General features: G+C 40.3%; 1 protein-coding gene across 2 annotated transcripts in view; it reads left to right on the plus strand.

Moving 5' to 3' along the window:
• Positions 1-93: 93 nt before the first annotated feature.
• KAT6A (lysine acetyltransferase 6A) overlaps positions 94-12,903 on the plus strand; it is a 31,550-nt gene continuing 18,740 nt past the window's right edge. Inside the window, exons 1-3 of one of the 2 annotated variants that reach the window (XM_059490975.1) lie at positions 94-218; positions 1,971-2,013; positions 2,115-2,885. In XM_059490975.1, coding sequence (XP_059346958.1) covers positions 2,283-2,885 — 603 coding nt within the window. In that variant the 5' untranslated portion in view covers positions 94-218; positions 1,971-2,013; positions 2,115-2,282. Of the gene's footprint in view, positions 219-868; positions 1,062-1,970; positions 2,014-2,114; positions 2,886-12,903 lie in introns of those variants that run through there. The other variant, XM_059490976.1, reaches the window with a different exon arrangement.

Below are 12,903 nucleotides of genomic sequence, written 5' to 3' on the forward strand. Positions count from 1 at the left end.
CGGCGCAGCCGCGGCCCCGCAGCGCCCCCTGGCGGCCGCCCGCGCCCCGCCGCGCTGTTCCGTGGCCTCGGCACCCCCCTCCCCCCGCGGGCTGTTCCACCTCGCGCCCCCCCCGCCCCCCGCCGCAGCGCGCCGGGCCCAAGATGGCCGCCGTGTCAGTTTCGGGCTTCGCTGCCGTCCGGCCTTCACCTCCCGGGACCCGGCGCTCGCGGCCCTCGGTAAGTAACGCCGGCGGAGCCGCGCCGCCTCGGCCGGTTGATGCCGAGGAAGTCGGGGACGGGCGGTCGGCGAGCTCCGTGGCCTGGGGAAGGGGAAGGCCCAGTTGGGCGCTCCAGGCTCGCGGCCTGTTCCGGCCCCGCCGCCGCTCTGCGCCAGGCCCGGCCCCGCCGTCCGCTCCCGCGGCGCTCGCCAGGCCCACGCCTCGGGGAGGTGGCGGCCGCGGCGCGGCACGGCCGAGGCGGGCGAGGCGGACGGGGCTCCGCGAGCTGAGCTCCGATCAGCGTCTGGCGCGGGAGAGCGCGGCTGAGGCGGGCGCGGGCCTGGCCGTAGCCGTGCGAGGAGCCGGCCGGGCCGCGCTGCCCGTGCCCGGGAGGACGGAGAGCTGCGTGGGGCCCGGCCGGCCGCCGCGGCCTGCGCCCCGCTTTTCCCAATTCCCCGGTGCGAGGCTCCGTGCCGAGGCGGTGCGCTGCTTGGGGCGCCCGGCGCGGGACTACCCGCGGTAGGGATGGGGACGAGCGGTAGCAGGTGCAGGGGTCGCTTGTCACCCAGAGCCCGGCGAGCCCCTGACCCACCGGCGCTGGGACCGTCCCGGTGTCGCCCCGGCCTGGCCGGACGGTTGCATAACGCACGGAGCTGGGCCGGGGACGCGGCACGGAATCCTTCGGGGCTCGGGATGCAGGGGCTGGGCGGGAGCGCATCTCCGTTCTGCGAGCAGGGCAGGTGCCGAGGACCGCGTTTCGTTGTCCGCAGAATAAAAGAACTCAGTGCATCTTTTCTGCTTTAAGCAGTCGTTCAGAGTGTTTCCAGTGCTGGCCATGTGGAGTTCTGCTGTTGAGTCTGATGTCTGTATGCAAATGTGTTCCGTGTGTTGATAAATTCTTCAGTACTTACTAGAAAGCAGAACGCGATAACTGTGTTGTCAACTTCGCTCTTGTGTAAAAGTTCCCTTGTAGAAAATCATTATTTCTTGTGATAAACACTACACGGATCCTTCTTGGTTAGTGTACTCTTGAAGTAGAACTCTTCAGCACAACAGTTATCACACCCAGAAAAAGGTATTTTAAAGATAACTGACTGAAGCCTCTGAAGTAGAGCCTCACACCCTTTCACCAGCATCATTAATTAGCAGTGCCAGAAGCATTCCTTTTATGCTGTCTATGGTCACCTGTTACTTTGTCCTCAGGTGTTTTCAGTGGGCCTCATGAATACTGAAAATTATGTTGTATTTTTTCTGTGCCCTCTAAAAGCAGAGCATTTAATTGCAATCTCCACCTGCGTTTCTTCACTTTTTTCCTTTATGGAACAACTGTCGTAGCTTTTCTTCACAGATGAGGTTACACTCCTGAAAGTGCCCTGAAAGTTTCTTGTTGTTTGCTCAAGTTATTCCTATTTTCTGTCAAAGTTTCAGGCTGTATCTTCCATGTGTAAAAATTAAGAGAGCTGCTGCTCTTTTAAGGTGCTTGTTGTGGTTTTCTTTTTCCCCTCCAAATATTAATTTATGTTGTGCTCAGCAGTGATAGACTAATAGATCAAAATGGAAAGGACATTTTTCTGTAGGTTATATGGGGTAATTTTAGTGCTAAATTATGCTTTTATTAGTAGTGAAGATAAAATCTGAAGTATTACTTCAGTATTTCAGAAATGTAGTGGCTTAATACTCTGCTATATGTTTAACAAATTAATGTTGTCTGCTACTTTTTTTTATTTTCTCAAAACTGATTTTTTAAAATGTCTCTCTTGTTTTCTTCTAGGCCTAACATTAGAGCTCTTTTGGTTGTGAGACCAGAAGCTCAGGTGAGATAATGCTGAAATCTTCATATATTTCTGTAAAGCCGTTATGGGATTTATTTGAAAGAGTATGGGAGTTTCTAATTGTTTTCTTTTCTTCTTTTCAGTGTGAAAACAAAGAATGTTTGAGAAAGGAGGGTTAATTCAGAACAGCAAACGTGTATGCTATGGTTAGGTGGTTCCCATCCTTCGAGGATCTGTTTTCTCATCATTTGAAGCTCCTTCAGCACCAGGATAAGGGATAACGACTCTATGGATATACAGAATCCTTCACCATGGTGAAACTCGCCAACCCCCTGTACACAGAGTGGATTTTGGAGGCAATCAAAAAGGTAAAGAAGCAAAAACAGCGACCTTCAGAGGAGAGGATTTGCAATGCTGTGTCATCTTCGCACGGTTTGGACCGCAAAACTGTTCTGGAGCAGTTGGAGTTGAGTGTTAAAGATGGAACTATTTTAAAAGTCTCCAACAAGGGTCTCAACTCCTACAAGGATCCTGATAACCCTGGCAGGATAGCACTTCCCAAGCCTCGCAACCATGGCAAGTTGGACGGCAAACCAAACGTGGACTGGAATAAACTCATCAAACGGGCAATTGAGGGCTTGGCCGAGTCCAGTGGCTCATCCTTGAAGAACATTGAGCGCTTTCTGAAGGGTCAGAAAGATGTGGCCGCGTTGTTTGGGGGCGGTGCTGCCTCCATTTTTCACCAGCAATTACGATTAGCTGTCAAACGTGCTGTCGGCCATGGCAGGCTCCTTAAGGACGGACCTCTGTACCAGCTCAACACTAAAGCAACCACTAATGCCGAGGGGAAGGAGAGCTTTGAGTCCCTTTCCTGTCTCCCTCCAGTGTGTCTCCTTCCCCATGAAAAGGACAAGGTAAGAAAGAGTTTTTGTACAGTTGTTTTCTTGCGGTCGATGGAATGTGTCAATACAGGGCTGCAAATTGAAGTTCTGATCTCATCTTGAATCTGGTGTGTTTGAAGTTATCGCTGTGTATTTAGGATCCCGTTGTATCCAGTTTTCTAAATATGAGAGGAGATGGGCTGTAGTTTGTACTTTGGATCAGAAAATTGCAGATGGGCTGCTGTGGGGAATTTACAATTTACAATATTTCAGAACTGATAACTGACTAAAGGCTCTAAAGCAGACCCTCACACCCTTTCACCAGCATGATTAATTAGCAGTGCCACAAGCATTCCTTTTATGTGGGAAATTTACAATTTACAATATTCACAGTACTATGGGAAATTTACAATTTACAATATTTACTCTGGGGAATTTCCAATTTGCAATATTTACACTACTGTGGGAAATTTACAATTTACAATATTTCCAGTACTGCGGGAAATTGTAATTTACAATATTTACACTATTGTGGGAAATTTACAATTTACAATATTTACACTATTGTGGGAAATTTACAATTTACAATATTTACACTATTGTGGGAAATTTGCAATTTGCAATATTTCCAGTACTGCGGGAAATTGCAATTTACAATATTTACGTTATTGTGGGAAATTTGCAATTTACAATATTTACACTATTGTGGGAAACTTGCAATTTGCAATATTTACACTATGTGGGAAATTTACAATTTACAATATTTACACTATTGTGGGAAACTTGCAATTTGCAATATTTACACTATTGTGGGAAATTTACAATTTACAATATTTACACTGTTGTGGGAAATTTACAATTTACAATATTTACGCTATTGTGGGAAATTGCAATTTACAATATTTCCAGTACTGCGGGAAATTGCAATTTACAATATTTACACTATTGTGGGAAATTTACAATTTACAATATTTACGCTATTGTGGGAAATTGCAATTTACAATATTTCCAGTACTGCGGGAAATTGCAATTTACAATATTTACACTATTGTGGGAAATTTGCAATTTGCAATATTTACACTGTTGTGGGAAATTTACAGTTTACAATATTTACACTATTGTGGGAAACTTGCAATTTGCAATATTTACACTATTGTGGGAAATTTGCAATTTACAATATTTACACTACTCTGGGAAATTCACAATGCTTCTGTGCAGTGGAACTGAAGGTTTGGTGACAGCCTTGCTGTAGGCGTGCCAGCAAAACATAGAAGTAATTCTCCTCTCTGGAAGGTGAGATGGATTTGCAAAACAAACTTGAGCTGATCTCTTACTTCCACATTTTTATTTGACTGCTGTTTCTTCTTTCTATTGAATTCAGGTAATGTAGTGAGGGGCTGATTAGCAAGTGCCACCTAATGCTGTCTTAGAGGATTTCTTTATAATGGGCAAAGAACTTTCTGTTAGAACCTCTTTGTTGTGAAATAGGAAAAACCTGGTCCATGGAAGGTTTCAAGGTTGGAACTGGGTGATTTTTGAGGTCTCTGCCCACCCAAACCATTCTGTGATCTATGGAGATCCTGGTGGGAGCACTCAGGGATTTCTGTACCCTCTGCCCCCTCCTCTCTCCCCCATTTTAAATATATGTTCTTTATTAAAAACATCACTTTTCTGTTGCTTTCTCTTGTTTTTTTGTGGGTTTCCCCTCCTTTCTGCCATACTTCTGCATTCCTAAGGTCATTGATCCTCCCCTCTAACCTCAAGTTGAAGCTGTTGGAGTGAAATTCATACCCAGTCAGAATTTTTTTATTCTTTCTGTTACTGTCAGTGCGGAGTAGAACAGAAGCTTGGCTTTGTTTACTGAACACCAATTTGCCAGTGGTTCACATATTGGTGCTACTTGTCTCCAGGACATCTAGAATGTGAAAATTATTCTTTTTTTATCCTGAAAAGATCCATTTTTCAGCAGAATGGGACAGTTTTGGTTGTTATAAATATCCTGTTCAGGGATGAATTCTTTGGGTGTGTCCTACTCATGATTTTGAACTCAGGTTTACTCTGGTGAGAGATGCTTTAATGATCTATCAGGATTTCAAGATTTAAAACTGCTGTAAGAGCCTTCTTTATAAAGAAAATAAAATCTACACAGCTGCTTTATCACCAGTAAAGTTTCTCTGAAGTTCTGATTTAACTGTGGGAGCTTTACTGTGGACACAGAACTGAACTTGTCAAAGTTTAATATTGTCAAATATTTCATAAGAAATATTTGTAGACAGAACATTGGAAGTAAGTCCCCAACTTTATCCATAATAAAATCAGTAGAGGTGTAAAATGTTATGAAAATTGAATATAAACAAACCTGGCACATGAGGTGACTGGATTGAGAGTGTTGATAACAGTGGCTGTGCATGTTATTATTAACACAGTGTGTTTCACTGCCTACTCAGTCTTTGAAACTCAGGAGCAGCTTGATATTCTTTGAGATTAATTGTTCCTTGTGCTGGTCTTAAAATGTTACAAATCACAGTGGTGATTGGTAGTGTGAGCTGCTATAAATGCTGAATTTAGTCTGGGATTTGGTTTTTGTCCCCCTGGAAAAACAGAAATTTTGCAAGGTGTTCTTTCAATAAATTCTTGTGAGTTTTTGTGTCTCTCTGTGTTTAACCCTAAGTGTCTGCTCTTCATTTACCATCTCTGTGCTGGCTAATTCAGGCAGAGTTTCATAGCAGTCTGAAGTAATTTTGAAGATGAAATGTTAAAATTTGTAGGTTCTGCCAGCATGAATTGACTGGCACATCGGTGGTGGCTCCAAGTTCCTGTTCTCCAGGATTTTTAACAGTTTAGTTTTTAGTTTTGTTTTGTTCTTGGTTGCTTTTTTTCCATGCAGACAGTGCAGTGACCTTCACTGTGCTGCTTTCTGTTAAATCTCAGTTTTGCAGGTGGAGATGACAGATTGTACTGTAGTGATTTTCTTGATTTCAGTGGGTTCTTGAGAGTGCTGAGAGAGTTTTTCTCTTTAATGCAATATACTTGGTGCAAATTCTTTGGGAATATTGTGACAGAGTTTCCCTTGACTACTGAATTTAGTCTGGGATTTGGTTTTTGTCCCCCTGGAAAAACAGAAATTTTGCAAGGTGTTCTTTCAATAAATTCTTGTGAGTTTTTGTGTCTCTCTGTGTTTAACTCTAGGTGTCTGCTCTTCATTTACCATCTCTGGGTAATTCAGGCAGAGTTTCATAGCAGTCTGAAGTAATTTTGAAGATGAAATGTTAAAATTTGTAGGTTCTGCCAGCATGAATTAATTCTGCTGCTTTCTGTTAAATCTCAGTTTTGCAGGTGGAGATGACAGATTGTACTGTAGCGATTTTCTTGGTTTTTGTGGGTTCTTGAGAGTGCTGAGGGATTTTTTCTCTTCAATGGAATATACTCAGCACAGATTCAGGGAATATTGTGACAAGGTTTCCCTCGATTCTTAGAAGAGCCTTGGGAGTAAAATGGACAAAAATTTCAACCTCCCACCTGCCAAGTGATGGCCTGACAGCATGACAAAATATGGATTAGGATATCAGCCTTTGGATAGGCTGGGTCAGCTGTGTCCCACCCCAGCATCCTGTCCTGCTCATTGCAGTGGGGTGGGAAGCTAAAAAATCCTTAATTTTGGTGTAAACCCTGCTTGGCAACAGCTGAAACATCAGTAAATTATCCAGAGGATTCTCATCCTACAACACTCAGCTCCTAGGAGAAGAATTAGCAGCATCTCAGCCAAACCCAGGACAAATGTTTAAAAGTTAATATAATATTACTACAATGCAATAATTACTTTGAGAGACTTCTACAACACAATAATATTTAATATTGTTGAAGAGCAAGGAGCTCTTTCCTGCTACACCATCATGAGGAACTTAAGACCTGCAAGTTACTACAGCTTAAGGATGGATGCCTTAAAGATAGCTTGCTCTGCTTTTATTTTGTTGTTGTTACGGAAAAAATCTTTGTAAAAACATGATTATTAAAAAAACCAGCAATAAAATATCAGCTAACTGAAGGAGAAATGGAAATAATTGCTCTATGTGTTAGAAGTTCCCAAAGTATCTGAAATTTGATCTCAGGACAACAGCAGGACTGTTTATTCCTCAATTAGAAGGAAAATACAGGTGGTGTATTTGATATCCATTTACACTGTCCTTGAAATTGTCTTTCATGTCAGTTAAAACTGACAATAGTCAAGATCTTTGTATTATCCTGCAGTACAGGTGAGAGTTTAAACCAAAATTCTGGAAGTTCTTTCTAAAAAAAAATAACATGAGAGGAACTTCTGTGGCTGAAAAGTAGGAGTGATATTTAAATCAGATTCTCTGTGCTGCTCTTTTGCATGTTCTTTGTGGTGTGTCTGTTTGTCTATTTGCTAGTTTTGTGTTGCTATTTATATATTTTGGTGCTTATAAATCAGTTTAACTGTGAATTATTTTACATGCAGGCCTTCCTTCCTCCCAATAGTAGTTCTAAATCCCAATGTGCACTCATAAACTCACATGAATCCAAACTTCTTGGATCTTTTTAGAAACTTCCTATGTGAGGGCATCATAATTGCTTAGAAGGCCTTTAAGCATCCAATAACTATTTCTGTATTGTGCCTGTTTAAAGTTAGTAATTGTCAATTCCTTGTCTTAAATGAAACAACTGCCCAACTACTGTAAAGTTAGTAATTGTTAATTCCTTGTCTTAAATGAAACAACTGCCCAACTACTGTAAAGTTAGTAATTGTTAATTCCTTGTCTTAAATGAAATAACTTCCCAGTTACTGTAAAGAGGTTATTTTTGGGTTGATTTATGAGGGGTGGAGTACATAAATGTAATTACACATGGAGAGCTCACCCATCTCTGCAAGGGCACTGCTCAAGCTTGGGCTCTCAGCTGGAGGAGGATTAGGATTTTCTCTCCCAGCTGGTTCTGAGCAGAGAATTCTGTAGTTCTGTCTGAAAAAACCTTGTTGTTGATAACAGATGGCCACCATCTGTACACTGTGTCACTCTGGAAACCCAAGGGTTAAAAAATGACTTGGAACTTTATTCACTCGATTAATGAACAGGTGAAGTAGCTTGGAGTGTTTTTGCAAATCTAAGGAAATCCTAAATATTATTGCCGTGGACAATGGATGTTATGCTAATGATAATTTCAAGTTTGTCACTTTGGGAAGACACCAGATGTTAATTGTCTGTGTCAATGGGTGCTACTGTGGAGGAAATCTTTTTAACAGTGTTCTCTCCATTTTGTGCTCAAGGAGGTAAAGTTTAAAAACCTGAGTAGGATTTGGTGTCAGGGTTGAGCTTGTGTGGGTGTCCTGAGTAAACCACAAGTAGCAGCCTTGAATCAGGTGGAAATCTTTAATGTGCATCCAACACTCACTGACAGTTCCTTTTGTGTCCTCTGATATCAGCTTTATGGGGGCCCTGCATTCTGTTAAATACTTATTGGCATTTTCTAACTGAAGTATTTTCCATTCTTTCAGGGATGCTGCTAATCTTGAAGTAAAGCAGTGTAAAGTATTTAAAGATAGAATAATTACCTTTATGCACAGACATCACTTAGGTTTCAACAAAAATCTCATCCCCAAAGTAACTTATTATTATTTCTTCTTATTATATATAACTTATTGTTATTTCTAGAAATCAAAGTCAGTGTTGAAGTTCCTTATTTTTTGTGACCATCTAAGAATTGTAAATGCAAGGTTTTTTTGCACAGTGAGAGGAATTAAGATTTCAGCTTGCTCTTGATTCCAGTGGTGTGTTTTTCTTTTGCAGCTGTGGAAATCTGTGACTTCTTAGAAGTATTTTTTCATCTAAAATAGAGTAATATCATAATCTGTGACTCCCAAGACAGCATCCTATATTTTCTCAAAAATGATGAAGCTGTAGGTGAGAGCTTGCAGGACATAACTTTGGGTAAAGAAAACCTCAGTAGTTTGAACTCCTGAATCAGTGTCCAGTGAAGGGAGTTTCTTTATGGTGCAGAGAAGGAAATCTGAGCCTCTCCTCCCTCAGTGCCCTGAGTTTGCAGTCAGGAAGTCTTGGCATGTGATTGTGATTGTGACTAACAAATCTGGAGTGCTTTTAATCCTCTGATTAGAGAACTTGTTAGTTCTGGGAAGGTTATTTAACAACTGACTGACTAAGCATTTCCAGTTGACATTCTGGGAAGATTTTACCATGTGCATATCTGATAGTAAAATAATTTCTTTAGTTTGAAGTCAGCCCCAGATACTATTCACATTAATTTTTGCATTGATTTCCAATTATCAATATCACTGCAGAAAATTCAGCCAGTATATAATTAATATTATATATTCATATCCAAGCTATTGGCCTTTGCACTTGACTCTTGTAGCAGCATTTCAGATTTTCTCAGAGTTGTGTTAGTCCTTCAAACAGCAGCATTTTAAATGTTCTTTAATTTTTCTATTTAAATTACTCTTACATTTCTTTTAATGTAATCTCATGTTTTAGGCCATCATTCTGCCATATAAATACACTTCTTCCTTACAAGTGAATTGGACACAATATCCATTTACACAAACATACATGTTTGTGTTATGGTAATAGCTTTTCTTGGGTGGATTAAAATACATTTAGCACTGTTTCCTTGAGTAAAACCAGTATTTTAAGGGGTTGCTTTATTGTTTTCCTTCACTGTACAGTCTCTATTAAGAGTTGTGATTTGGTAACTTCTATAGAAGAAGGGTTAGTTACCAACCATTGCTGTTACAAGTTGATATTATTTAATAGTATTTAAATTCTGCAGTTTTCTCTATATACAGCAAAAAAGCCTGCACAATTTGTAAAATTACTTTGCCAATATGAAGTTTATTGTAAAATTACTATGACAATATGAAGTTTATTGTAAAATTACTATGACAATATGAAGTTTATTGGTTCTGATTTTATGGAACTGAAGCATTTTCCTCTCCAGCCACTGATCCAAAACTATGGAATCCAGGCTTTGTGATGCTGTGCTCACTGAAACACGTTTCCTCATGTTTAAAATCATTTTTTCCCTGTGGTATAAGTTGTACTTTCCCTCTGTCTTTTCTGGTTCATCTGCTCTTGCCAGGAGCTACAGCTTTTGAGGAAAACCTTTGCAACAGAATGGGCTGTTTGAAATGAGGAGTAATGATTTGTCACTTGCTTAAAAACAGACACACAAAAAAGCATTATCTGGTGTGAATTCTCAGAAACCATCTACCATTGCTCACATTCAGGGGATCTTAAAGAGCAAAGCAAAAAACAAAGCTTGGTGTGAGTGTTTGTGTTTCTTTTATGCTGATTTAAATTTTATTCCAACCACAATGACTACCAGAATTATATATGTGAAGATGGGACAAAGATGGTCCTGGTGAATAGTGAGGCTCAGATGGCATTAGAATATTAGTGAAGTAAAGTGATTTAACATTACTGGCAAGGTTATTTAACAATTTAACATTGGCTGAATTTTCTGCAGTGATTATTGATATCTGGAAATCAATGCAAAAAAAATAATGTGAATAATATCTGTGGCTGACTTCAAACTAAAGAAATTCTCTTACTATCAGATATGCACATGGTAAAAACTTCACAGAATGTTAACTGGAAATTGTTGAATAACCTTCCCTGATACTTCTGGCAATTGTGACATCGTGGCTACAGATTTGATTGTGATTTTTGATGCTTTTCCTAAATTAAGACTACAAAGCAGATTGGGTTCACCAAAAATGAGATTGTAAAATCACTACACACTCATTTTTCCTTAAGCACTTCTCTGTATTGCCTTTAGGGAGATCACACAGTCTGAGAATCTTGAAGGCACATTTGGTTTCTGGAACTCCTTTGTATGGTAACAACATACAGAGAGGCTGAATTTTCTGCAGTGATTATTGATATCTGGAAATCAATGGAAAAAATAATATAAATAGTATCTGGGACTGACATTCAAACTAAAGAAATTCTTTTACTATCAGATATGCACATGGTAAAAACTTCACAGAATGTCAACTGGAAATTGTTGAATAACCTTCCCTGATACTTCTGGCAATTGTGACATTGTGGCTGCAGATTGGATTGTGAGTTTTAACCTCACTTTTCCTAAATTAAGACTACAAAGCAGATTGGTTCGCCAAAAAAGAGATTATAAAATAACTACACACGCATTTTTCCTTAAGCATTTCTCCTTTAGGAGATCACACAGAGAATCTGAGAATCTTGAAGGCACATTTGGTTTCTGGAACTCCTTTGTATGGTAACAACATACAGAGAGGCTGAATTTTCTGCAGTGATTATTGATATCTGGAAATCAATGCAAAAAATAATGTAAATAGTATCTGGGGCTGACATTCAAACTAAAGAAATGATCTTACTATCAGATATGCACATGGTAAAAACTTCACAGAATGTCAACTGGGAATTGTTGAATAACCTTCCCTGATACTTCTGGCAATTGTGACATTGTGGCTGCAGATTGATTGTGAGTTTTAACCTCACTTTTCCTAAATTAAGACTACAAAGCAGATTGGTTCGCCAAAAATGAGATTATAAAATAACTACACACGCATTTTTCCTTAAGCATTTCTCCTTTAGGAGATCACACAGAGAATCTGAGAATCTTGAAGGCACATTTGGTTTCTGGGAACCCTTTGTATGGTAGCAGCATGTGCAGAGGGGCTGGCAGGCTGTAAGACACTGTCAGTGCAATTTGTTCTGGCTGCCTCCCTCCCTGAATCTGGTGACATCACACAGATAGATGTGCTTGCAAGCAGAACAGCAGAAGGAGTTGAATGTGTGCCAAAAATGTGCAGGATGAAACTGAGCTGCCTGTTTGCAGTCTTGTTTTCACTGATCTTTCATTGTGTGCTTGCATTTTTCCCTTGCCGGGATGTTCTTTGCTGAGCAAACACAGCAGCAGAGAAATCTCTCCATACTTAGCATAACACAGAAGCTTTGGAAGAGTGGCCTGATCTCCACCTTCAAAATTGTTCTAATTTAATTAGTTAATCTAAAACATTCTGAATTTTAGTAGAGACTTCCCCTGAACTGTAGATGTTTGGGGTTTTTTTTAATTGTGGTAAAGTGTTTGCTTGCAGCTTGCCAGGGTGGCAAGCACAGGAAACTTTGAAGGTGTAAAGGATGATCCAAACCTAGACAGTGTTACATGTGGGCATCCAAACTTGAAAAACTGTGGGGATGAACAGAGTGTGCACAAATACTGGCTAAAAAAAGAACTATTTTAGGCTATTGGCTGTCTATAAAACTCTCTTTGATTAAATAAATTGCTCATGCACTTCCTGAAGAGGATATGTGAAATAATTTCATTTTTCCCCTGAAAAATTGCATGAGTGGTAGAGCTTTCCTTTCTAAAGGTAGAAGTTAAAAGTAATTCTGAAATCTTGATTGCAAGAAATGGAAGCACTGACTGACCCATACACAAGGGTTTTTCCCCCAGTAAATCTGATACTGGCTGGTAGCAGCTGTGAAGGATGATCTTTGATCTGGTTCTTCCAAACCTAAGCAGTGTTACATGTGGGCATCCAAACTTGAAAAACTGTGGGGATGAACAGAGTATGCACAAATACTGGCTAAAAAAAGAACTACTGTCTCAGGCTATTGACTGTCTATAGAACTCTCTTTGATGAAATAAATTGCTCATACACTTCCTGAAGAGGATATGTGAAATAATTTTATTTTTCCCCTGAAAAATTGCATGAGTGTTAGAGCTTTGCTTTCCAAAGGTAGAAGTTAAAAGTAATTCTGAAATCTTGATTCCAAAGAGATGGAAGCACTGACTGACCCTCCATACACAAGGGTTTGACCCATACACAAGGGTTTTTCCCCCAGTAAATCTGATACTGGCTGGAGGCACCCGAGTGCAGTCGTGAACAGAAAAAGAACAATTTTCTGCAGGAAGATTTTATTTTAGTTTTTCATAACAGTGTTAACAGTTGCACAGTTTTGTACTTTGGAGTACTAACTTCTATTCAGTTAGTGCTGTATAGAATATGAAAACCAGATAATATCTTTGAGACATG

This window comes from Ammospiza nelsoni, chromosome 30, assembly GCF_027579445.1.
Source record: "Ammospiza nelsoni isolate bAmmNel1 chromosome 30, bAmmNel1.pri, whole genome shotgun sequence".
Lineage (NCBI taxonomy): Eukaryota > Metazoa > Chordata > Aves > Passeriformes > Passerellidae > Ammospiza > Ammospiza nelsoni.